The sequence below is a fragment of the Panthera pardus genome, unplaced genomic scaffold (assembly GCF_024362965.1).
Source record: "Panthera pardus isolate Hobbes unplaced genomic scaffold, ASM2436296v1 HiC_scaffold_11, whole genome shotgun sequence".
NCBI classification, from domain to species: Eukaryota; Metazoa; Chordata; class Mammalia; order Carnivora; family Felidae; genus Panthera; species Panthera pardus.
In genome coordinates this window covers 58330789-58358413 of record NW_026526666.1, presented here as the reverse complement: position 1 = coordinate 58358413, position 27625 = coordinate 58330789, and the positions used below count along the sequence as shown (strand labels likewise).

Sequence of the window (27625 nt, the reverse complement as noted above, 5' to 3'; positions counted from 1 at the left end):
GTTCTATACTGGACTAAATGCATTAGAGAATAGGACATAAATAGAGAGATCAGCCGTACGATCAGGCACTCCAGGCTATTGAAATGAGTGTTCAGTTATTTGAAAAAACTGGCTTGTTCTTTGCTAACCAGAGTGGGCCTTTACCACCAGATGCTGGGGGCGGGGGTGGGGGGGGGAGGCGGAGTGCAGCTGACCATTTGAGATTCTGTTTTCCCAACCATTTTTACTCTTTTGGTGATACCCCCTTCTTTTTTATTGACGATGTTGTGAACTGAGAGACACCCGTATACCAGGCACTTGGCCACTACTTTCCCTGCAAGGCACATTTTATTATCCCTATTTTACAGTTGTAGGAGATGTGGCTCTGAGAGGTCAAGTAACTTCCTAGGTAGCACAGAATGTAAGTATAGACCATGAATTTGAACCCAAGTCTTGTTTCCAAAGCTTATGTTTTTTTTTTTTTTACTAAGGCACTGTTTTAATATGTAGATTTTGTTATTATTCAGGTATGAGGCCAACAGATCAGGGGGTGATTGCCATCGAAAGGATGGTTCCTTGCTCACAGTTCTCAAGAGGAGGGGGCACTCCACGCCACCCCAGGACCACGCACCCAAGGGAAGCACCAGGCTTGTCCTAGCCTTCTGGTTTCTGGCCCTGAATTGCTTAGAGCAGGAAGCAGTAGCCCATTGAGGTGGGGGAAGGTGGGTTCTGGAGTGGTTAGTTTGCATATGAAAGGTATGCTTTCAGGTGTGCTGAGTCCTTTGCTTTCTCTGGGACTTGCCAGCCCTGGGAGGGGCAGTCTCTCCAGGGTCCATAAGGTCATAGAATCAAAGCATCAGAAATACAGAAAATAAAAAGACATGATTAACATGGCCACATTTACTTTTATTAGACCCAAAAGTCATTCTTGACTCTGATTTCCTTATAGTCTATAATTGGTTAGCCACTAAATTTGTTTTGTTTTTCTCCAAATATATCTCATTCATTCATTCAAGACGCCAGGCATTGACGTAGGCACTGGGGATTGGGAAATAATGGGGCTCTTGATTTAAAAGAGTTTGGAGTGTCAGGTAAAGACAGACATATAAACTAGTGATTGTTTAAAACAACTTGACAAGTGCCACAATGGAGCAAGAACAGGAAATATTTTTGCCTCTTGTTCTCACCATCAGCCTCTGAGCCCAGGCTGCATTTCCTGCCCTCCCTGTCTGGTCATCTCTCCATCCTGCATACCCTACCAGACTGCTTTGCCTTAACTTCTCATCATTTTGCACACAAATCAAAATGATTCCATGGTCTCTAATCCAATAAAACTATAAATGCTTACCTGACTTTCAAGAACTACCGTCTGCCCCCTCCCATCCATCCAATATCTTCACCACTTCATGTATTCTCTAAGTTAGCAGTCACCCTGTGACCAAAGTGTGCCCCGTACAGACAGATGTAAAGTATATGGTAGTACTTCCAGAATACATGGCACTGTGTGAGTATATGATGTGCCTCCATTATGCTTCGTGCCTCCCACGTCTTTGCACAAACATTTCCTGAGCAGCAATGATATGCCAGGCTCGGGACTTCACCAGTTTCCTTACTGTCCATAACCATATATGTCTTTGCATCTCCATATCTAGTCATCACAGCCTTGTTCCCAGCATATCCTGCCCCTAGCTCCCTACTCCTCCAAGCTGCCTGTTCTCAGCCTCTCAGCTGAAGCCTCACCTCTCCCACCTATTTAATTATTGCCAAATTAATCACCTCTTTATTTTACTATGTATTATATGTATTGTATTTCTTACTTTCTGCTGTATTCCCAGGACCTAGTCCCAGTACCTGATGCATTAGGCATTCATTAAATACTGAATAACTACATTCATGCACACACCACACGTGCTAGTTTCTGTGCTTCTCACTGGACACTCATTTAAATCTCCCTTGTCTGAACTCGGAAGGTGTTCCTATAGAAATTAGCATCAAATCAAGTAATGACTTTACTTACCCATCACTGATGCGACTCTTTAAGGTCCAGACGCACTCCATCACAGTAACCCAAAGCTGAACCTGTAGGAAGTTAACACTTGAAACCTGCATAGTTTTTTTCCCACTGAAATGACCAATTGCTTTGATATTAGTTTGAGCATTTCTGCATTACTGTATAAATGGAATTCAGCAACGTATACCTGCAAGTTTGGTAGACATTATGGCATAGTAGTTAAGAACAAGGACTTTAGATACAGGAAGACCTTCTCAGTTTGAAACCTAGATCCGTCATTTACTCCCTCTGACCTTGGACAAGATGCTTAGTCTCCCTTGGTCCCAGTTTTCTCATCTCCATAATAGAGAATAATATCTTTTTCCTGCAAGCAGAGTAAGGAATATATGAGAAAATGTATGTAAAATGCTTAGCTCAGTGTTGATGTATGGTAAATGAGTCAGTAAATTTTAGGGGATGGTATTTACACTGTTGTTGACAATGTGGTAGACACTGTCGATATCCAGCACCCCTGTTTTAAAGGGAGGCTGGAGAGGGCACAGGAGGTTTTTGAGACTCAGAGTAGTTAAATGGCTTACACAAAGTCACACAGCTAAGTGGTATCAGAGCCAGAACCCAGACCTGGCCTCCGTGGCTCCAGAAAAAATTCTCCTCCCCTTTATACATGTTAGGAAACATGCTTAGAGAGCCTATCTCCATGAGGCCAAAATAACCAATCAGTTCATTGTCTCAATGAAAATAAATTGGTCCCAATGGTTTTGGAGTCCTGGACACTCATGTGAACACTGGGAAGACACACAGATGAGGTTCAGGAACACAAGTACAGTGTTGGGTGTGTTTTAGCAAGCAGGGTGGTAGCATCATGGGAAAACATTTCCCTTCCTGATACCGTTATATATTATTTTGTTTAGAGCTACCTAGTGGATTAAGGAATAAAATCAGAGAGACGCGATTTCAAATGAGAAGAAGGTAGTTGTCCACAGAGCCTAGACATTTCTATCCTTGGTGAGCTATGTCCCAGTTTCTCATGTGATAACTCTTCTTTCTTTTTTGTATTTTTTTTTTCACGTGCTAACTTTTCAATCAGGAGGGGTCCTCTTTTTTTTTTTTTTTATGAAATTTATTGTCAAATTGGTTTCCATACAATACCCAGTGCTCATCCCAACAGGTGCCCTCCTCAATGCCCATCGCCCACCCTCCCCTCCGTCCCACCCCCCATCAACCCTCAGTTTGTTCTCAGTTTTTCAGGGTCTCTTATGGTTTGGCTGTCTTCCTCTCTAACTTTATTTTCCCCCTTCCCCTCCCCATGGTCTTCTGTTAAGTCCTCAGGGTCTACATAAGAGTGAAAACATATGGTATCTGTCTTTCTCTGTATGACTTACTTCGCTTAGCATAACACTCTCCAGTTCTATCCACGTTGCTACAAAAGGCCAGATTTCATTCTTTCTCATTGCCAAGTAGTATTCCATTGTGTATATAAAACATGATTTCTTTATCCATTCATCAGTTGATGGACATTTAGGCTCTTTCCATCATTTGGCTATTGTTGAAAGTGCTGCTATACACATTGGGGTACAAGTGCCCCTATACATCAGCCCTCCTGTATCCCTTGGGTCAATTCCAAGCAGTGCTATTGCTGGGTCATGGGGTAGATCTATTTTTAATTTTTTGAGGAACCTCCACACTGTTTTCCAGAGCGGCTACACCAGTTTGCATTCCCACCAACAGTGCAAAAGTGTTCCCATTTCTCCACATCCTTGCCAGCATCCATAGTCTCCTGATTTGTTCATTTTAGCCACTGTGACTGGTGTGAGGTGGTATCTCAGTGTGGTTTTGATTTGTATTTCCCTGATGAGGAGTGACGTTGAGCATCTTTTCATGTGCCTGTTGGCCATCTGGATGTCTTCTATAGAGAAGTGTCTATTCCTGTTTTCTGCCCATTTCTTCACTGAATTATTTGTTTTCCAGGTGTGGAGTTTGGTGAGTTCTTTATAGATATTGGGTACTACCCTTTGTCTGATATGTCATTTGCAAATATGTTTTCCCATTCCATTGGTTGCCTTTTAGTTTTGTTGATTGTTTACTTTGTAGTGCAGAAGGTTTTTATCTTCATGAGGTCCCAATAGTTCATTTTTGCTTTTAATTCCCTTGTCTTTGGAGATGTGTCAAGTAAGAAATTGCTGCGGCTGAGGTCAGAGAGGTTTTTTCCTGCTTTCTCCTCTAGGGTTTTGATGGTTTCCTGTCTCACATTCAGGTCCTTTATCCATTTTGAGTTTATTTTTGTGAATGGTATAAGAAAGTGGTCTAGTTTCATCCTTCTGCATATTGCTGCCCAGTTCTCCCAACACCATGTGTTAAAGAGACTGCCTTTTTTCCACTGGATATTCTTTCCTGCTTTGTCAAAGATGAGTTGGCCATACTTTTGTGGGTCCAATTCTGGAGTCTCTATTCTATTCCATTGGTCTATGTGTCTGTTTTTGTGCCAACACCATGCTGTCTTGATGATTACAGCTTTGTAGTAGAGGCTAAAGTCTGGGATTGTGATGCCTCCCACTTTGGTCTTCTTCAAAATTACTTTGGCTATTCAGGGCCTTTTGTGGTTCCATATGAATTTTAGAATTACTTGTTCTAGCTGCGAGAAGAATGCTGGTGCAATTTTGATTGGGATTGCATTGAATGTGTAAATAGCTTTGGGTAGTATTGACATTTTGACAATATTTATTCTTCCAATCCATCAGCAGGGAATGTCTTTCCATTTCTTTATATCTTCTTCAATTACCTTCATAAGCTTTCTATAGTTTTCAGCATACAGATCTTTTACATCTTTGGTTAGATTTATCCCTAGGTATTTTATGCTTCTTGGTGCAATTGTGAATGGGATCAGTTTCTTTATTTGTCTTTCTGTTGCTTCATTATTAGTGTATAAGAATGCAACTGATTTCTGTATGTTGATTTTGTATCCTGCAACTTTGCTGAATTCATGTATCAGTTCTAGCAGACTTTTGTTGGAGTCTGTCGGGTTTTCCATGTATAATATCATGTCATCTGCAAAAAGTGAAAGCTTGACTTCATCTTTGCCAGTTTTAATGCCTTTGATTTCTTTTTTTGTCTCATTGCTGATGCTAGAACTTCCAACACTATGTTAAACAACAGCGTTGAGAGTGGACATCCCTGTCATGTTCCTGATCTCAGGGGGAAAGCTCTCAGTTTTTCCCCATTGAGGATATTAGCTGTGGGATTTTCATAAATGGCTTTTATGATGTTTAAGTATTTTCCTTCTATCCTGACTTTCTTGAGGGTTTTTATTAAGAAAGGATGCTGAATTTTGTCAGATGCTTTTTCTGCATCTATTGACAGGATCATATGGTTCTTATCTTTTCTTTTATTAATGTGATGTTTCACATTGATTGATTTGCGAATGCTGAACCAGCCCTGCAGCCCAGGAATGAATCCCACTTGATCATGGTGAATAATTCTTTTTATATGCTGTTGAATTTGATTTGCTAGTATCTTATTGAGAATTTTTCATCCATATTCATCAGGGATATTGGCCTGTAGTTCTCCTTTTTTGCTGGGTCTCTGTCTGGTTTAGGAATCAAAGTAATGCTGGCTTCATAGGATGAGTCTGGAAGTTTTCCTTCCCTTTCTATTTTTTGGAACAGCTTGAGAAGGATAGGTATTATCTCTGCTTTAAATGTCTGGTAGAATTCCCCTGGGAAGCCATCTGGTCCTGGACTCTTATTTGTTGGGAGATTTTTGATAACTGATTAAATTTCTTTGCTGGTTATGGGTCTGTTAAAGTTTTCTATTTCTTCCTGTTTGAGTTTTGAAAGTGTGTGGGTGCTTAGGAATTTTTCCATTTCTTCCAGGTTGTCCAGTTTGTTGGCACATAATTTTTCATAGTATTTCCTGATAATTGCTTGTATTTCTGAGGGATTTGGTTGTAATAATTCCATTTTCACTCATGATTTTATCTATTTGTGTCATGTCCCTTTCTTTTTGAGAAGTCTGGCTAGTGGTTTATCAATTTTGTTTATTTTTTCAAAAAACCAACTCTTGGTTTCATTGATCTGCTCTACAGTTTTTTTTAGATTCTATGTTGTTTATTTCTGCTCTGATCTTTATTATTTCTCTTCTTCTGCTGGGTTTGGGGTGTCTTTGCCATTCTGCTTTTATTTTCTTTAGGTGTGCTGTTAGATTTTGTATTTGGGATTTTTCTTGTTTCTTGAGATAGGCCTGGATTGCAGTGTATTTTCGTCTCAGGACTGCCTTCGCTGCATTCCAAAGCATTTGGATTGTTGTATTTTCATTTTCGTTTGTTTCCATATATTTTATAATTTCTTCTCCAATTGCCTGGTTGACCCACTCATTCTTTAGTAGGGTGTTCTTTAACCTCCATGCTTTTGGCGGTTTTCCAGACTTTTTCCTGTGGTTGATTTCAAGCTTCATAGCATTGTGGTGTGAAAGTGTGCATGGTATGATCTCAATTCTTGTATACTTATGAAGGGCTGTTTTGTGACCCAGTATGTGATCTATCTTGGAAAATGTTCCATGTGCACTCGAGAAGAAAGTATATTCTGTTGCTTTGGGATGCGGAGTTCTAAATATATCTGTCAAGTCCATCTGATCCAACGTATCATTCAGGGCCCTTGTTTCTTTATTGACCGTGTGTCTAGATGATCTATCCATTGTTGTAAGTGGGGTATTAAAGTCCCCTGCAATGACCACATTCTTATCAATAAGGTTGCTTATGTTTATGAGTAATTGTTTTATATATTTGGGGGCTCCTGTATTCGGCGCATAGACATTTATAATTGTTAGCTCTTCCTGATGGATAGACCCTGTAATTATTATATAATGCCCTTCTTCATCTCTTGTTACAGCCTTTAATTTAAAGTCTAGTTTGTCTGATATAAGCATGTCTACTCCAGCTTTCTTTTGACTTCCGGTAGCATGATAGATAGTTCTCCTAACCCTCACTTTCAATCTGAAGGTGTCCTTAAATGTAAAATGTATCTCTTGTATACAGCAAATAGATGGGTCTTGGTTTTTTATCCATTCTGATACCCTGTGTCTTTTGGTTGGAGCATTTAGTCCATTTACATTCAGTGTTGTCTGTAGGTTTCATGCTTGTAGTGATGTCTCTGGTCCTTTGTGATCCTTGCAGCGTTTCACTCACAGAATCCCTCTTAGGATCTCTTGTAGGGCTGGTTTAGTGGTGATGAATTCCTTCAGTTTTTGTTTGGGAAGACCTTTATCTCTCCTTCTATTCTGAATGACAGACTTGCTGGATAAAGGATTTTTGGCTGCATATTTTTTTTTTTGTTCATCACCTTGAAGATTTCTTGCCATTCCTTTCTGGCCTGCCAAGTTTCAGTAGGTAGGTCTCCCACTACTCTTATGGGTCTCCCTTTATAAGTTAGAGCCTGTTTATCCTTAGCTGCTTTCAGAATTTTCTCTTTATCCCTGTATTTTGCCAGTTTCACTATGATATGTCATGCAGAAGATTGATTCAAGTTACGTCTGAAGGGAGTTCTCTGTGGCTCTTGGATTTCAATGCCTTTTTCCTTCCCCAGATCAGGGAAGTTCTCAGCTATGATTTGTTCAAGTACACCTTCAGCCCCTTTCTCTCTTCTTCTTCTTCTGGAATTCCTATGATTCAGATATTGTTCCATTTGATTGCATCACTTAGTTTTCTAATTCTTCCCTCATACTCCTGGATTTTTTTATCTCCCTCTTTCTCAGCTTCCTCTTTTTCCATAATTTTATCTTCTAATTCACCTATTCTCTCCTCTGCCTCTTCAGTCCATGCTATGGCCACCTCCATTTTAGTTTGCACCTCATTTATAGCATTTTTAGCTCTTCTTGACTATTTCTTAGTCCCTTGATCTCTGTAGCAATAGATTCTCTGATGTCCTCTACGCTTTTTTCAAGCCCAGCGATTAATTTTATGACTGTTATTCTAAATTCTTGTTCCTTTGTATTGCTTAAATCGTTTTTGATCAATTCGTTAGCTGTCACTACTTCCTGGAGCTTCTTTTGAGGAGAATTGTTCCGTTTCGTCATTTTGGGTAGTGCCTGCGGCAGCTCCAAACTGCAGGGCACTTCCCCAGGAGGGGTCCTCTTGACAGCTCTAAGGCAACCCTTTGTGGTTGTTGTTGTTTGAACTAGTTAGTATTCCTTCCTCCTCTGTCTCTTTTACTCCCCCCCAACGTTTGGTAAGACACAGTGAGTAATTCAAGGCCTGACCTTGCCTGGGCTACCAGCTTGGATGGGGAGGTGGAAATAGTGTGATCCGGAGATTGGTGCTTTAACACCCAGGCCCTTTGCCCCATACCTGGAGTTACTGCCTTCTCATTCCTGTCATCACCCCTCCTTTTGGGACCCGATACTATCTGTTGCTGCCACTTTAGCCTGAGAGTTTCATTTCCTGCTACTTTTTTCTTTAGACTGCTTTGTTTTGTGGATCAAAAGGCTGATAGTAGGTTAAGCCAAGCTAAATTTCTGAAATAGCTATGACACTGAAGTTGAGTTAGCATTTTAGCATAGATCCTCTATGGACAAAGAATGGAAAGAAACAGACATTTTAATATATCCCTTTCTGGCTTAAACATAAATCCAAGAAACTGTAAAACTGACCCATCTCTCTTGTTTTTCAGATAGACCACGTGGTGCAGGGCCATGCTGCCTTCCCTGAACTACAAGCCAAGGCCACAGCCAGGTAACTGCTGTCCCTATTCCCTTTTGTAAGCTCCTGTGCATTCCTGCACTGAAGGCATTCAGTCCCTTTAGGCAGATGTGTGATTTTCAGTTCCTATGGGCAGTGAAGATGCCTGGCAGTATTTGGTTATAAGATGATCCAGGACGTACATGCATTAATTTTCAAAATGATCTAAGAGAATTCAAAGAAACTAGAGATCCCCAAAGAATATGCCAGGAACCCTGGCTGAGAGACTCTAATCTAGTAGAAGGAACATGGATTTGGGGATCAGAACTTCTTGGGTTCAAGTTCAAATCCAGCTTTACTCCTTACTTGGTGTGTGACCTTGGGCAAGTTATCCAATCTCTTTAAGCCTTTCTCTTCATCTGTAAAACTGAGGATATTAACTGCTACAAAATGATTTTCAGGAAATGTTGTTAAGCGAAGAAAGCAAAGAAGTGTTTACAGTTCCCTTCTTTTTATGTAGAAGAAAGATGACTATAAGAAACTATATGTGTACTTACTTGTGCAAGAGAAATGCAGGGAAGTTAAATCAGAAAGTGACGAGACTGGTTACCTAGAGGTGGTGGGTAGGCATGCAGTAGAAATATGGGGGAGTGTGAACAGCATCATAGGTGGAAATGGTACTTCTTTGAGTACGTTTTTCGATATACCCTAATTCTTAGAACCATGGTGATGCTTCTTGTATCCCTGAAAATAGAAGGGAGGGAGGGAGGGAGCAAGGTTGGTTAGGTAGGTAGGTTAGGTAAGGTAGGTAGATAGATAGTTATGAGGATATACGTATGTGGTGAGAATAGGCAAAATAAAATACAGTTAGCAAAAACGAAACGTATTGTATTAATGAATAACATAACCGCACTAAGAAGGGTTTCGGAAAGAAAAGAACTAACTTAAGTAATTTTGGAAAAAAATGTTTTGATAGTATAATGTATGGTTAAATATAAAATAACTATACTTGAGTATTATAGTCTAATTCCTAAATTTGTTTTTCATTAATGTCTGGATGAGCTCTTCTGAAAATCTGTCATGTGTATACCACAACTGAACAAATAAATAACTACATTATGGATAATGGGAGCCAGGTTTCTCTTAAATAGGGAAAGGGAAGCTTACAATGAACCCTATGGTAGTGGGTGGAAATTGGAGATATTAGGATCAGATTGTGATTTTGTATGTATGTGTGTAGGTGTAGCTATGTACAGATAGAGCTATAGCTATAGAGAGAAATAAATCCAGTGTGTATGTTCATGTGTGAGTACACATACATATGTTCCCTGTGTTCTCTGCTGAGATGGCCTAGAACCAATGACCCCTAGGAGCAGTTTGCATGGCTAGCACCAGATCCTGGTTTTTAAATAGTGTTCTCTACCGAAAAGTAGGTTTTAGAAACATGGCCGATTCCAAAGCGAGGGCGGGGGACATATACACATGAACGTTTTGTGATGCCAGAAAGTAAGGAACTACTCAAAGAAGAATTGTCGAAGGGCACAGGAGCCAGCACTAAGAATCTCTCAGTGGTCTTTGGGGACAGTTTGATCAACTGAATTAGTAATGATAGTATAAAGTGACTCCTTGAGGCCATACTTATTGAAGAAATAAGTAGGGAAGAAAAGGCAGATTTCCCTTTGCACTGCAAGGACCATGTACTTGAAATTAATAAATGTGGAGGAGAGGTGCCTGTGTGGCTCAGTCAGTTAAGCATCCGACCCTTAGTTTTGGCACAGGTCATGATCTCATGGATTGTGTGTTCAAGCCCCGCATCAGGCTCCGTGCTGATAGTGTGGAGTCGGCTTGGGATTCTGTCTCTTCCTCTCTTCCTCTCTCTCTGCCCCTCCCCTCCTCATTCTCTCTTTCTCTCAAAATAGATAGACCTTAAAAAATAAATGTGGAGGGAATAATGGAACTAAAAGATCATTGTTAGGCAAACAGCACTTATTGCAAGCAAGAATCACCAATGGATGCTGAAATTAGTGAGTGAAAGTATGATGCTAAGCAGGATACATGCATAGTCCCAAAGTATCTCACTCTTTAATAGCAAAGGAAAAAGGGTAACTTCACAGTGGAGAGATCTGGCAGACACACCTCTCTCATGATTCGTGAGTTCGAGCCCCACATCAAGCTCTGTGCTGCCAGTGTGGAGCCTGCTTGGGATTCTCTCTCTCTCCCATTCTCTCTGTCCCTCCCCACCCTCTCAAAATAAATAAATAAACTCAAAAAAAAAAAATAATGTACTTATGTTAATTTCTTAGGTGATGAGTATAGGAAAATCTGTGTACTATTTTTGTAACTTTTCTGTAAGTCTAAAGTTACTTCAAAATGAAATCCATTTATTATTTTTTTTAACTGCTTAAGACAGGAGTGCTGTTGGGCCTTTTTAGAAAAGTAAGGTATGCTATAATATTAACAGAAAAACCCCATGTAGCAAGTACATGGAAAATGAGAGACAGTCTAAGGTAGAGGTTAATACCATAGACTCTGGAGCCTGTTTGAATAGTGGGTAGCATATGGTGACAAGGGTCAAGCTGTTCTAAGTTTTCAGGGAATTAAAGTAGTAGTGATGGAAGTTGTTGTTATGGGTGTCATTACTTATATTAGACATTTCCACCCCACCAAGGGGCTTACATTCTAATAGGGGAGGCACCTACACAGAGCAGAATGAGATGCATACTATACTAGAACGTAAGCTGTCTGGGGGCACCTGCGTGGCTCAGTCGGTTGAGCATCCAACTTCCGCTCAGGTCATAATCTTGTGGTTCGTGAGTTTGAGCCCCACGTCAGGCTCTCTGCTGTCAACACAGAGCCCACTTTGGATCCTCGCTCTCCCTCTCTCTCTATCTTTCTCCTGCTTGCGCACTCTTTATCTCTCTCTCAAATAATAAATAAACTTAAAAAAAGCAGTCTATTGTCAGGGTGTAGATAAGGAATGGTCCTGCAAGGGAGTTTGAGGAAAGCTTCAGAAGCTTTCTCTTCTAGCAATCCCTGGTTATGACCCTCTTACCACTGAGAGGGATCACACCATGTAACTTCATCAACTCACACTTTATTTGGCTTAGAGACCATGTAACCTAGAGCAAGGGTTCCTACCTTCAGATCATGAGCGAACCCCTTAATTTGTGTGCAGAGTTTTGTTGATTGTATTCTTACGGGTATAATTCTCTGAAGGGAAGCCATCACTTTCATCAGATTCTTGAAGGAATCCAGCATTCATAAACCACAAACCCAAAGACAAGAACACTGGATTTGGAGTTCAGAGATTTGGATTCAAACCCCAGCTCCCAACATGCATCATCATATGAATTTGTTTCCCCGTCAGAACATGGGGTAGTCACTCTGCAAGAACCAGCCCTGGGTACCTCTGAGAATTTGTTTTGATTTTAATGAGGTAATGTATTTGGCAAGGCTTTGTAAACTCTACTGTGACAATTATGACAACAGCTCTTTCTGCCACTATTACTAATGGTTATAAAAGTGGAGGATGTTTTGGTGGTGGTGGTTCTAGGGTTAAGCAGCAGAGCAGTCATCCATAACCTGCTGACCTTCTTGCGGAAAGTGTGGTAAAGTAGCCAGAATGCTGGGCTGAGAATTGGAGGTCTGGATTCTTGTGCCATTTCTGCCATAATTGTCTCAGTGACTCAGTTTCCTCACCCATAAAACCACAATAATACTTCCTTGCTTACCTCATTTTACAGATGTTATGTGGATGAAAATAGATTGTGGAAATGCCAGTCTCTGAAGATCTTAAAGCCCAATACAAACCTAAGGGATAGGTAGATTTTGGAATGCAATATTCAAAATTTCCACAGCTCTACTCAGTGAATGAGCCTCATGTGAATAGTTTTTATAGAGAAGAAGAGAGAGAGATTTATGGATTAGTGTGCAGACTCAGAGAAACAACAGCACAGGGTGGTGCAGAAGCAGCAACTCATAGAATTCAGAACTGGAGTCAACTGGATTTAAATCCCAACTCTTTCCACATACTAGTCGACTTTACCCCGTCTTCCTTCTACCTCCCTGTATTTCTCCCCTTTTAGAGATAAGCTTCTCCAAAGCATTGCCTCCATCCTTGGTCACTATTTCCTCACTTTGTATACTCATCCCTTGCCCACTTCAATTTGAATTCTGTACCCATTGACCCCTGAAACTGTTAAGGTTAAGGTCCCTAGTGACCTCTGTTGCTGAGTCTATAGGGTGCATTCCAGTCCCCATCCTTGGACTCTCAGCAGGATGTGGCATCAATGAACACACCTTCCTCTGCTTTATAACACTCTCTTTCCTTGGCTTTCTTTCTGGAATGTTAACGTCTCCCAGTTTTCTTCCTATATCTCTGGCTTGTCCTTTTAGTATCCTTTTCAAATTCAAGACTATCACATCAAAGTTCTTTACAGCTAGGGTTCTGGACCCTTTTCCTTCTCTCTTTGTCATTCTTCCATGATGCTCCCATCTATGTATACTCTTGGCTTCATTTCTTTCTTAAATTTTACATCCAGCTCGTATATTTAGCAGGTATTCAATAAATGTTGGTTCTCTTTCCTCTCACGTTGCTTCTATTGTTTTGTAAAAGAAAGCGCATCTCTGTCTTACAGATCTATGAATAGAATATCCCAAGACTACAGAGGTCTTAGGACGAAATAGGCATGACTTTACTGAAGTGAATTTGGCTGTTTGGAAAGGACAGCAAATCCCTTGGAATCAGAGACTGTAGGTCTCTTTTGGTGCAGCTTGAGGCTCTCTGAAAGCAGAGTGCAAGTTACTCCTGCCTTAGAGCTTAGCATCAGCAAATCCTATTTGAAACTGTAAGAACAAGTGCTGATAAACAGATTTAGTATTTCATACTCTTGATTTGCCATAATCTTCTCAGACCCATCCCTGAAGAGTGATGTTTTGTGAGCTTATAAATTAAGTAAACAATAACTAGATGTGCTCGTGCGTGTAATTGGCAACCATAGTCTCTCTCTCTCTCTGTGAGGCCAAACTTTCACTCCTTAGACAGAGACTGCCTTACACTGATCATAACTTTGGCTCTTTTCCCCTAAACTGTCCTTTATTGTCTTAATTCTCTTATAGAACCTTAACTCCCACTGTCTCAGAAGGAGGTTCTGGTGATAGCAGAATTTGGTGGGGAGGTGTTGGCACAAACCACAAGCGCTAGATTCAAGGTTGGCAGCAGAACAAAGGTGATGAGTAATGAGTGTCTTATGAGCATTTATAATAGTGAACAAAGTTAAAAAAAAGTCCCTATTTTCATGGAAATTATATATACACAATAGATACATACAAATTGTGTGTGTGTAGGTAAAGAGCACACATTTGCACACCAGGAGTTGATCCTGAAACTTTCTAAAGAAAAACAGATGAGGGGCACGTGGGGGGGCTCATTCGGTTAAGCGTCAGATTTCATCTCAGCTCATGATCTCATGGTTTGTGAGTTCAAGCCCCATGTCAGGCTCTGTGCTGACAGCTCAGGCCTGGAGCCTGCTTCGGATTCTGTGTCTCCCCCTCTCTCTGTCTGTCCCCTGCTTGTGCTCTCTCTCTCTCTCTCTCTCAAAAATAAACTTAAACAAAAACAGAGATGAGTAAAGAGACAGAACGAGGGGTGTTGAGGTGATGGATGGGAACTCTTTCAGGTGAGGAAGCCATCTTTGATGGGGTGACACTTGTGCGGGACTCTGAATAAAAAGTGGAAACAAACCATGACTCAGTGGGTTACGTGGCAACTGAAGAGTATATAAAATAATGAAGTCTGTTTATCAGTACTTGTTTCTGCAGTTTCAAGTAAGATTTGCTGATGGCTTAGCTCTGAGACAGGGGTCATCTGTTTTTGGAGCTCCCCAAGCCATACCAAAGTACCTGAGGAACAGCAAGGCCCCAGGCCTTGAGGCAGCAGCCTGCTTGGGGGGCTCCGGGAGACTATAAAGGCCCTTGTGGCTGGACCAGACGGGGAGGGAGTTGGGAACAGGTAAGGGCTTGAAAGTTAGCCAAGGCCAAACCATGGAAGTCATTGAAGGTAACCATGAAGACCCTGGCTTTTATTCAAGGTTTTCATTTCTGAGCCGGAGGAGAAAGCCACCATCAGATTTACCTTAGAAGGATTGCTTTGGCTGCTCTGTGGAGAGGACACAAGACCCTTTTGGTGAGGAGAGAGGAACAGAGTAGAACAGAGGGCCCCTAATGTCAGCAAGCTCTCAGTCTACCAAAAGGGGACGACTGTAATCAGACGCCCAGCCTGTTGTGAGTTACTTTTACAGAGGTCACTGCAAGCAGTGATCATTTCTTGTGCTCTCCTGGTTTCAGGCCCCTTGAGATTACCGGAATGAAGTTTTCCCAAGACACGTTTTCTCTCCCAACCTTTCTTTTCTCCCACTCTCTTGGATTTTTCTGCCATTTCTGTAGGGACAGTCAGTGTTTCTCAGTCTGATTTATTTCTCAGACCTTTTTTTTTTTTCTTTTTGCCACTGTGATTCCCGTCATCCCACTGAGGATCACTTCCTTCAAATGCACTGGGCCCCATGGGCCAAATCTCAGGTGCATTTAAAGCTCCTCATTAAAGGCTGTGTATATTCCACTGGAGCAGGGAAAGGAAAAAGAAAAGACAAGAACATTTATTGAGAACTTGCAGTGTTCCTGACACTGCTCTTTCTGATAGCTATATATATATATATGTATATATATATGTGTATATATATATATACACATACATACATATATATGTATAATTTCATTGAATTCTTTTTTTAATCAATAAACTTTATTTCTTTTTTTTCTTTTTTCTTTTTTTGTTACTTTACATCCAAATTAGTTAGCATATAGTGCAACAATGATTTCAGGAGTAGATTCCTTAGTGCCCCTTACCCATTTAGCCCATCCCCCCTCCCACCCTCCCTCTAGTAACCTTCTGTTTGTTCTCCATATTTATGAGTCTCTTATGCTTTGTCCCCCTCCCTGTTTTTATATTACTTTTGTTTCCCTTCCCTTATGTTCAACTGTTTTGTGTCTTAAAGTCCTCATATGGGTGAAGTCATATGATTTCTGATGAGGAAATGAGGATTAAAGGGACCTCTTCGACTCCACTTCTAAAGATTATTCTCACTTTCCATTCTCCTCTGGTGTTCTCAGATTGCTTCCTTGGCCTTTATGGCTCCTTGAGTCTCGGCCCCTCATTCTGACAACTGGGGCCATCAGTCTGTCAGCAAGTATTTACTTGGGCTCCCCTGAGCTAGGACAGTCATGGAACGAGGGTGATGATATTAACACCTTTCATCCCCTAGGATGTGCCAGGATAATCACTAAATTCTTAATGGCTCTTGAATGAGAAATGTTTCTTAAACAGAAATAAGCTACATATCATAATGCCTTTCTTTGGCTTCTGTTTTGCATGCAATGATTAGAAAGTACTTGGGGCATTGGGGTCCCCTCAGAAAGACTGAGGACTGTGCTGACTTAGGAAATAAATTCTCCATTTTCTCCCTCTCGGTGGTTACTGTTGCTCAGCACAGTGCCTGGCACATGGAAGGGGGGTGGTGTCCCAAGATATTTTTCCTCTTCCCCGCTCCATTCTGAGGTGTAGACCAGAGTGCCTGGAACATCATGTCCATATGACTCCAGAGATCCGCCCTTTGGCAAACCAGTGGTACAGTGAAACATAGAGTTGTAAACAACCCAGAAATTCCAGTTCTGGTATTCTGCGTTGGAAGACATGTATGTAACACAGTGCCATGTAGGGAGAGCTAGACAGTGAATAACATCTTATGCCAGACAAGAAAGTTTGTGCTTTATCTTGAGAATAATGGAGAGCAGCCCCTGAAGGGTTCTGGGTAGGGGTGTGAGTCATGATCACAGTTGAATTTTAAAGTTTACCTTTTCATTTTGAGAAAATGAGAGAGTGAGAGAGTGTGCGCAAACAGACAAGGGGCAGAGAGAAAGAGAGAGGGAGAGAGAGAATCCCAGGCAGGCACAGGCCTGTTAGCACAGAGCCTGACCTGGCAGCTCAATCCCCCAACTACGAGATCATGACCTGAGCTGAAATCAAGAGTAGGACTTGATTTCACCCAGACACCCCCTCCCCACACCCCGAGTTGCATTTTAGAAGAATCACCGAGGAAGGAGTGTAGGAAACCTAGTTGGGAGTGGGCAAGATTTCAAGAATGGACTTCCAAGAGGAACCATTGGTTGGGTTGTTGGCTATCTGACCTGGAACTCAGGAAAGAAATGAGCAGGAGACACGAGCATATATTTGAAAGTCCTCAGCCCTAGATGGTACCTGGAGCCACGAGAGGAAGATGGGATCATCCAAGGGTATGGAAAGAGGGACAAGTCTCTGGGAGACTTAAGATATTTAAGGGACAAGTAACGAAAGAGAACCAGCTGGAGAGGAGGTACGAAAACCAAAGGAGTATAGTGTCTGGAATCAAGAGAAAGAGAACCAATGAGTAAGAAGTGGTCAAATGGTACAGAATGAAAGAGAATTCAAGTAAGATAAAGGCAGGAGATGGTCCATTGGAGCTGGAAGCAAAGGCTATCGTTCCTCACTGTGGGACCAGCTACGTATTGCAGCGGGTCAAGAGGTGAGGAACTGAAGACAGACAGACTTCCTCAACTCCTAGAAAGGACATACATGTCTTCTTCTAGACCATGTATTATGATTTTTGCTTTGAAATTATGGTCACTACACTTCTGGGCAGCCCAAGAATCCAAAGAATTAACTGATTTATAGAGAGGGAGGAGAGAGTAGAGATTCCAGGGGTGCTATCCTCATTAAGATTATAAATAATAAAGTCTGTGAACAGTCTTCCCTGACTCTTGGATGTTTCAAAGCTAGAAATGAATTTCCTACGAGGGGAAGGAAGGGGAAACTATTTATTCATTACCTCTCATTGTACAGTGCTGAGGCTGTATATTGAATCTTCACAGCAGCCTGTAAGGGAAAAGAATTAGTCCTGAGTATAGAAAAGTTAATGAAGCTTAGGGAATTTGTGTACCTGACCACCCAGCTGCTACACAGTGAATGTACTGTGTGAAGGTTGCAACTGTGTTTTCTTCAACATATGCAGTGGGACCGGGGCAGCAGGAATTTCTCCCTCTGACCGAAGATACGTGAGCCTGGGGGTTGTGAGAGGGAAGGAGAAGCACACACTTGAAACAGTTGATGTGTGATTCCCGAGCTGGGAGAGGTCAGACCGCCATTTGAGAAGGAATTGGTAAAAAATAAAAACATAAAAAATAATAAAAAAAAAATACAAAATGAAACAAAGTCAGAACCAAAAAAGGCATCATGTAAGGTTAAAATTATGTGAATAATGATGTGCATTTGTTATTATAATGTTTTCCAAGTGCATTTCATTTTGAATGATATACTCAGATAGCACACATGGTAAGGTATAATTGGAAAAACGTGCAGGAGAATGGCCGCATTCAAAGAATAAACATACAGCTGTGAGGAGGTTAGGAGTCAAAGGGGTAAGCATATGGCCCGTCCCCCAGGGATCTCATTAGTGCATGAGTGACCATATATGTAAGAGGCTAAACGAATCTCACTGTTTGCAAAGACCCACGGTAAATGAGACAATGACAAATCAATAGTAATTAGGCCTATAGGTTCTTATTGACCCAGATGTCTGAAACCAAATGCCCTACCCTGAGATTCCTTGAGAGGCAAATGAAAAGATTTATAGATGTGTGCTTTAAAAAAAAAAAAAAGCCCTTCGCTTTAAGTGCAGTGATGGTATTCTGAAGTCGGATGTTGCTAGAATCAGTGCAGACTCTGGATTCTGGCTCGGATGGACGTTCCTGTGGCTTTTGTGGTCAATGTTCCTTTTGGACCGTGAGCAGAGAGAGTTGGAAAATAGAAAACCAGGATGTGATTGTATTCTACCCAGGTATATGGCTCCGGCCCTACCTTCCAGGGAGGCCTCCAGGATCCTCTCCTAACACTGTCAGAGAATCATGCTAAAGCAGAGTTCGAACGTGGGCTTTGACAAGTCTTTTCCAATCTGGGTTACAGATATGGCTTCAGAATCCCTCAGAGAAGGCTTTGTTTAAATTTGAACTTGGTCACTTGTTTTCACTTCTTTGAGCATCTTGCATAGGCCTGCACACGTGCACACAGACATACTCCCTCACTCTGGCACTTACGTGGAGCAGTTTTGGTTTTCTATCCTTCCTATATTGGAGTTCCACACAAAATTTTTATTTAACCAGGGGCACCTGGGTGGCTCAGTCGGTTACGTGTCCAACTTCAGCTCACTTCATGATCTCACAATTCGTGGGTTCGAGCGCTGCGTCAGGCTCTGTGCTGATGGCTCAGAGACTCCAGCCTGCGTCGGATTCTGTGTCTCCCTCTCTCTCTGCCCCTCCCCCACTTGCGTTCTGCCTCTCTCTCAAGAATAAATAAACATTAAAAAAAATTAAGAAAAATTTTTATTTAACAAAAGGGCTTGAAAACCACTGCTCTAGTTGTTTGTCTCTTCCTTTAATGTTAGTTTAGAAAATTTTTGGGAACTTCATGGGCTCTATGGGAACATTCACAGTGTCACAAAACTGGAATTAGAAATCTCTGAGCGACACTCCTAAAACATTTTTGAAATTCAAATACTGTCATCTTGAGTACCTTAGATATTACCCTCCCTTGGACATTGATTTCCTATACTTTTCTTCCTGCCATTGTTCAAGCCGTGAGATCTTTCCAAGGTCACCAGTGACAAGAGGCAAGGATGCCACCCTCTGATAAACCCACTTTCCTCTAGAATCGTTGGTACAAGACTTTGAGAATGAAGCACATTTAAAGAGGGGAAGGGCGACCAAATTTAACCTTTGTGCCTTGCAGTAAGATTCAGCTCCGTGAGATAGGTATTATGAGACCCATTTTATATGGGATAACTGAAGTTCACAGAGGGCGAGTTACTGGCCCATGTCACCCAGCTACCGATCTGAGCCCAGATCTACCAGAGGGCCAGGGCCAGGACTACCGTAGCTCTCAGTCTCCTCACCTCTGTCTCCCTCTCCCCCCAGACATGTGGAGACTGTGACTCCCTCATCCTGCATCCAAAGAGACTGAGCCTTAGAAAGGAGCAGGAACAAACGTGACGCCATTTGGTGCCTTTGGGTAGGAAATCAAGTCTCCTAATTCCTGATCTAACTGCATTCCTCTGTGCTGTCACTTCCTGTGGCCCAGCTCCTATGCTGAGTCCAAGAACTTAGGTTTATACTCGTCACCCCATCATTATTGTTACAATTAGCAATACAGATTTTTTAAAAATCCTTTACATATGTCCACTATTGTCCCGTTTACAAAATACCGTATCTTCACATGCATAGCCTCCTTTGATCTTGACAATAACCCCATGAGGTAAGTTGGACAGGGATTATGCTATCTGTTTTTACAGATGCGAAGAAAGTGGTTCAGAAAGTTTGAGTAACTTTCTCAAGGTCACACACCTACTAGGGGTAAAGCCCCTCCTGGCCCTGGTCTTCCGATTCCAAGCCTTTCCGCTTTGCACCAGGACATGCTGCCTGTTCTTGGTGATGGCACTTCATGATCTGAGAGTACAAAATGCTGGTTTCTGGGGGTTTGGGTAGTTTCTTTGCTGAAGGTTGGGGACTCTGCTTTTTTTCTGGATCTGATAGGGAAGTACAGATTGTTTCTTTCTGCCGAAGAGTTTGCCTCCCGACCCTACCCCCCCCTTTTCAAAACAAAATCAACGTCTCTTCCAGATGCCAAAGTGTATATGCATATTTGAACAGTCACCTGGATCTGATTAAGAAGGCTCGGCCTGTGGGTTTCCTCACTGTTGATTTACATGTTTGGCCAGACTTCCATGGCAACCGGTCTCCCTTAGCAGATCTGACACTAAAGGGCATGGTAAGTAACAGCCAGTCCTTGCACGAAGGTGCAGGCAGGCCAAAGGTCTACAAAGTTGGGAGGAAGCAAAGTGAGGGGAAAGGAAAAGAGGAAAAATAAACAAGGCGGGGCAAGGGCACACAGGCTTCTTGCAGATGCATCGCTTGTTGCGAAGGCCCTTGCTGCTCCATAGGATGAGCTGCTGAAAGTTCTCATTGTTGCCGAGCCAATCTTGAAAGCGTTAAAAGCAGTATTTCTTACATTTAGCTACTGCTGCCTCTTTGTCCTGTGGAGCGGCTGGAAGTCATGAGCCCCTGCCTTGTGATTTTTTATTCACATCAGTTTGCAGAGTCATGTTTTCTGTCTCCATCCCCAGGCTGCCCAGTAAATAAGTGGTAAATATTACCACCCATGGTCTTGATTGCCATAACCACATGTCTGCTCAAGCTCTGAGTCAGAGCTGTTCCGAGTGCATGTTAACATTATTAGGATTTCAGATTAAGCTTTGCTAAAAGGAAAAGAAAATTAATAACTTACACTGATGGATAAATTCAGCTGCTGGTGACCTTTGGGGTCACTGATGGTACAGAAAATTTGGAGCCCTCCTTTAGGAGCCAGGATCAACTTGTGGCAGAGTTCATAGCCTCCTAAACTAAGATAGAACACCCTGGTGACCAGGCAAGATTAGGTGGCTGAGTGTAGGTAGTATACCATTGAGAATCGTATTTGAGGTTGGAAGAAGCACGTTCAAGCTAGAGAAATAGAAGTCAACTTCAGTTCCCGGAAGCCAAGAGAGGCCACAAATGGGAAAATAAACCAGGAATTCAGAATCCAGGAAGATGTCAAGATGTCAAGAAGTCAAGAAGCAGAATGTGCAGTGAATGGAGGTGGGAGTTCAGGATGGAGGCCAAACGTGGCAATTCAGGGTTTACACTGAGTGACGGTAGAACAGGCAGCTGGCTTTGAGAACTTGGAGACTCAAAATTCTATGGTTTTATGACTGATTGTATTGAGATTTTTAAAATGTTTTTATGACGCCGGTAGGAAGGCCTGATCTTTATTTTCATTACCTAGTTGATACAATCAACCTCTGCTAATAAAAGGGGAGTCGCAGGAAAAGAAAAGAAAATGGGATGTAGCCAAAGTTATGTCTGTCTGGAGTCCATGAAGCGTGCCCACACCACCGACAATGAGCTTGGCCTCCTTACTTGGCCTGCATAAGCAGAAGAGGAAAGTTGGGAGAGGGTCATGTGGCCACAAACTGCAGCCAGAAAGCTGCCCTTGCAGATAACTGACTCCTGGGTACCAACAGGTTGGGGTAGAACACATTTTGCGTGGGTACAAGAGTGAGTGACTTAACTGGAGACAAATACCTGAAGCCAAATGTAATGGGCCTTTAAAATGTTCACAATGTTAAGAAGCATGACCAGTTCATAAGATGACCCCAGAACAATGCAGGGCTGTGGAGTGAAATGATCATGGGTCTGGAGCCCATGGCCTTGGATCTGGAGTCCTTACCTCTCTTGCCAACTTCTGTCATACCCAGCTTCAATACCCAGCATGGCAGGACTCATGGCTCCCAGTGTCTTTTCTCTGTTCCTTAAAACCAAGCCTGACACCCAAAGACTTAAGAATTGCCACCGTAAGGATATTCTTATAAAGGTAACCTCAATCCAAAGTGTAATTCCAAAGGAGCCAATGGAATGTTTTCATGAATGCCTGTCTCATTATAACAAGTACAGCTAAGTACATGCTTACCAAAGAAGGCTTCTTACACGGGGACATACTCCCAATTGTATCAGAAGATCCTAGTATGTTTACTTTTTGAAAAGTTTTACAAACATAACTCACATCTCATGTACTGTTTCTTAACAGTGATTTCCTTTTGTAACTGGCCTTGGGTTGGGCTTACATTGGAATAGCTGTCTCTCCATGAATTTACATCACATCACTAGAAGGAGAAGGTGACCTTGGTAAGACAAAAGGAAGGAAATTCTGGACTAAAAATTTCTCCCAGTATTTCTTGCTTTTTTTTGAGAGAGAGTGAGGGGCAGAGGGAGAGAGAGAGAAGGAATCCCACAAGGGGCAGAGGGATTTTATTTGAGAGAGGGGAGGGACAGAGAGAACTAGGGCTCGTGTTCACCCGAAGTGGGGCACAAGCTCACCCGATGCAGGACTCGAGATCACGAACCATGAGATCATGACCTGAGCCGAAGTCAGATGCTTAACTGACTGAGCCACCCAGGCACTGCCCCCGCCAGTATTTCTTTCCCTCAGTTTCAGATAACATCAAAGTAATCACCCTGAAATCTCTACTGTCATGTTATCCTTTGTCAGAACCTGCAGTGACTACTATCTCCAGCACTCATTTAGTAGATCTTTATTTTTTACCTAGAAGTGCCTAGCACTGCCGTAGATACAGTAAGGTACAACAATATGTATATTCACAGAGCATGTTTCAAGGGAGGGAAGGGAAGTGCTTGATAGAATGTCTACTTAGCAACTGTAATGGTCAGGATATTCCCAGTAGAGAAGGAAACCTATGTGATTTCTTCTTTTGGCTTCTGAAACATTTCTCTGGACATATACTAAGTACTTAATATGTACTTAATTGACAGTCAACATGGAGATAAGAAAGAAACCATGTATTGCTTTGAAAAACATACGTATGAACAGTTTGCTAATATTAAATAGATTGGTTGCTGCTCTTAGTATCCATATGATATGTATTTAATACCAATATTAATGTCCAGTTAAATGAAGCCAAGAGGTTCCCATTTTATCCTACTTATGAAGACATTTGCTTATCAACTAATTAATTAAATATTTGAACTAATACAGGCCTTTTATAGTTGCTGGGCGATATAAGAATAACTAGATGTAATTCCAACCGTCAGGACTATTACTGTCAGGATGGGGGACTGGGCAGACAGAATATATAAACAGGTGATACTGGGCATGCCAGCTGCAGGTGCCACTTACTGTCCAGGGCTCCCTAGATGTGTGGGAGATGACTGCCCAGCCTAGTCTCAGAGGTCAGGACAGGCTTCAGACAGGAGGTGACATTGGCACTGAGTGAAGCAAGGAAGAGGGTTTGGAACCAGGAAAACCATAGTAAATGCAGTGTTCTAGAGGGGAGGAGAACATGGAACATGAACTCCTCCGAGTTTGGTTCCCTGCATCATTATCTAAGCAATGATAGATTGCATTTAGCATTTTATCTTGGTAGTAAAAAAAAAAAAATCTCAAGAGAAGCCCTGGACCCTCTGTGTACTTCTGCTTTCTAGCACTACACTCTCCCAGTTCTTTATCCTTCGCTCGGTTGACTCTTGTCTCTTATCTTTGTTATTCATTCATTATTGATCACCTACTATGAACACAAAGAAAAAAAGAAACTGTGGGTGTCCCAAATTCACATAAAACCAGGGAGATGATTATTGCGTACATGTGAGTGTGTGCATGAACATTACGCAGTGTGATGCTTGTGATGCAGGTATCTGTGCAAGCCAAAACAGGCGCTCAGTGGATGTCGGACTTTGAATGATTTTTTTTTTTTTATGTGGCATTTGGGTAGTAAGACCTGATGCAGACTTCCTCTTCTTCATTTGAAAATACATGTGAGGATGCAAAAAAAAAAAAAAAAGGCATAAACTCACACTGACTTTGAAAATTAACATGTCGTTCAACTAGCAACACCAGCACCAACAGTCTCAGAGAGAATCTGGGAAGAATTTTAGAATCTAAAAGACTAGCTGGAACTTGTTTCATAAACATAATACATGACATATAAGCAAAGTGAACCTCTAGCCTTGCAAGAGGTTAGACCTACCTTCTGCTCCTTGGCTTAATAACGCAAGGTCCCTTTAAGCCTAAGAACAGGGCAGGCCTCCCTCTATGCTGCTGCTGATGGTTAGGGTGTTTTGTTTTTTTGGAAGCAGCCAGTGAGTTTAATTTCCCAGAACTCTCCCACAACCCCAGACCTTATCTTCCCTTTCAGTTCAATCCATCAGAAAACTGCCAACCCAAGAGGCCAGCTGGGCAGGAAGACCCATCTGGGATGAATGCTGCTGCCCTACGTTCTGAGGATCCCGAGTAAAACTCTGTTAATGGGAGTCAACATTAGGAAAAGCTGTGAATTTGGAGGAGGGCTATAGGTTTGCACATCTGCTGTCTGTTCTAAGGGTAGAAAACCGGGTAGTGGTGAGGCCACCAAAGCTACCCAAAATAGAAGCTGCTAATTAAAAAAAAAAAAATTTTTTTTTTAAATAGGGACGCCTCGGTGGCTCAGTCGGTTAAGTGCCAACTTCAGCTAAGGTCATGATCTCACAGTGGTTCGCCGTGAATTCGAGCCCTGCATCAGTCTCTGTGCTGACAGCTCAGAGCCTGGAGCCTGCTTTAGAATCTGTGTCTCTCTCTCTCCCCCCCCATCTCTCTCTCTCTCTGCCCCTCCCCTGCTCATGCTCTGTATGTTTGTCTCTCAAAAATGAATAAACATTAAAAATATTAAAAAAAAAAAACCTGCTAGACTCTGGGAACTGGCAACTAGCTTTAGATCTGAAGAGGCATATCCAAGTTGCAGTGAGTGGGGCAGACAGTAAATCATGTGTACTCTCTGCTGGGAAGCACTGAATATGTATAGCTCTCTAGTTGAAATGAATAAAGAAATAATAAAGTGAGTCCATTAGAAAACAACATGTTGCATACAAAGCAAAAAGAAGTACCATTGGAACACAGGGAAAGGCCTCTTAAAGAAGTATTTACTACTGAAACCAAAAGAAAATATTAAAAAGACTCGGCATGTTCAGTAGGTTGTTTTTTTTGTTTTTTGTTTTTTGTTTTGTTTTTAAAGGCACATCTCTATGAAATAGGACAGAAACTTAGTGGGGGGAAAAGTGAGCTCAGATGGAAAGCCAGTGGAATGAGGAAAAAAAAAAAGGAGATGATAAAGACAACTAAAAATACAGAATAGCAGAATTAAAACCTGCATTGAAGTCAATAAAAAACAATTTTTACAAAAGAAAATAAGATCACAGCTGCCATATGACCTAGCGTATATTTTACATTTATTAGAAAAAAAATTTGAGGATAGGGACTACCTATGGCTTGTTTACTTTTTAAATTTCAGCAGTGTTTAGGGGTGCCTGGATGGCTCAATCGATGAGGCGTCCGACCTCAGCTCAGGTCATGATCTCACAGTTGTGGGTTTGAGCCCCACGTTGGGTTCTGTGCTGACAGCTCAGAGCCTGGAGCCTGCTTCAGATTCTGTGTCTCCCTCTCTCTCACGCTCTGTCTCTGTCTCTCAAAAAATAAATAAACATTAAAATTTTCAGCAGTGTTTTTAGGTCAAAGACAGGCATCAAATAATTGCCTTATGGCTAAGCAATTATTTCTGTCTTTATTTGTCAAGGAACGAATGAACAGTGACCTGCCTAAAGTCATAATGCCAAGAAATGGTCTGCCTAAATAAAAATGTGAGTCCTGACTTTGAGCAAGCACACCCCCACAGGCTGCCTTAACTCATAGCTCTTTACTCTGCACCATACACTAGTGACTGTGAGATGGGAGTCCTAACACCCGTCTCACATGTGGTTTCATACCAAACCACACTCCTCAGCCTGGTCCTCGCTCCCCTTCTCTGAAACCTGGCCCTCTTCCTTTCTCCCATGTTTGTCCTTACCCTGGCCCTTGGATTTAAGCTCTGACCTCTTCCTCTCCTCAGTAATGGTGCTTGTTTCCTTCACACCCTTACAGACTCAGATTTCAGAAGTAATCAGCACTCCTGCTTTGACCTGGCTATAAACTCTTCTGCTTTAGAGCTGCCTGCCCTCAGAAGTAGGAACAGGGCATAACCCAGGGATCCTTCCCTTATGTGTGAACACATCATTTTCTTTTGTTCTGGTGACAGTTGGCTCCTGTCTATGTGCATGGCTGCTTCATTTCTCCTTCTGTGACTGACCTGTGGCACTAGGCTAAAAAGAGGTAGAGGCTAGGGATGTGGGCAGCTTAATGGTGTGCCTGGGCCAAGTAGACATCTATGTAAATATTTCTCCTTTCCACTTGATAAATTAGTTAAGGGCCCTGCATATGATGTGTAAAGGGAGCAGAAGCTCGGGTCATAGCAATCAGTATCAAAGCATTTAACACTGATGGCTCTAGGTTCTTTAAAAGGAAAACATAAGAAAAAATGCTTGTATTTAAAGAAATGTGGCATGGTCATGCATCAAGAAAAATGAAGCTAAATATTCATCATCAGGAATGGTGGCCTGTTTTAGATAGTTTTTATGATTGTTTTTATTTTATTTTTTAATGTGTATTTATTTTTGAGAGAGAGAGAGACAGACAGAGCATGGACAGGGGAGGGGCAGAGAAAGGGAGACACAGAATCTAAAGCAGGTTCCAGACTCTGAGCTGTCAGCACAGAGCCCTACACAGGGCTCGAACTCACAAACTGTGAGATCATGATCTGAGCTGAAGTCAGACACTTGACCCACTGAGCCACCCAGGCACCCCTGATTGTTTTTATTTTAAATGTTTGGTTGGAGAGTTTTTACCCCTGTGAAACAGTAAAGGGAGCCCAGGGATCAAAGTCAGATCTGCATTGGCATCCTGCCTTGAAAATGTACCAGCTGTGTGACCTTTGACATTAGCTCTGTGAGGTCAGTCTGCTCATCAGTAAGTGGGACAGGCTTCCTTAGGGGATGATTGTCAGAATCAACAAGGGGGAGACTATCACATAGTGGACAGACAACACCAGCAAATACTTCGGAACCTGTGGCTTCTGCTCAGTGGCCCTTATCTGCGTGTTAGAAGATGATAGCAGGATTCTAAGTGTAGCCTTTGGATGCCAAGTAGCCAGTCATGAGCCATCCCCCTCAGCCCAGGGACCATCTGGACTCAGCAGCCACGGAGGTCATCGGCTGTGCACGACCAGCTGGTGAAGGCAAACAGTCACTTGGTCCTCACAGAAGCCACATTTCATACTGTACAGAGATTAGTCTTTTCTCTACATAAGTCCTTAGGCTTCACTTCCCTTAACCACAGCAGGAAACACTCAAATTTTGTGTGCCTTACAAAACTTTAG

General features: G+C 42.0%; 1 protein-coding gene across 13 annotated transcripts in view; it reads left to right on the top strand.

The window, feature by feature from the left end:
• The window catches only part of FGGY (FGGY carbohydrate kinase domain containing), a 416420-nt gene that overhangs the window by 289304 nt on the left and 99491 nt on the right, over nucleotides 1-27625 (top strand). For all 13 annotated transcript variants that reach the window (XM_053894721.1, XM_053894712.1, XM_053894705.1 and 10 more), the window contains 2 exons: nucleotides 8650-8711; nucleotides 20418-20565. In XM_053894721.1, the coding sequence (XP_053750696.1) occupies nucleotides 8650-8711; nucleotides 20418-20565 (210 nt within the window). The remainder of the gene's footprint in view (nucleotides 1-8649; nucleotides 8712-20417; nucleotides 20566-27625) is intronic.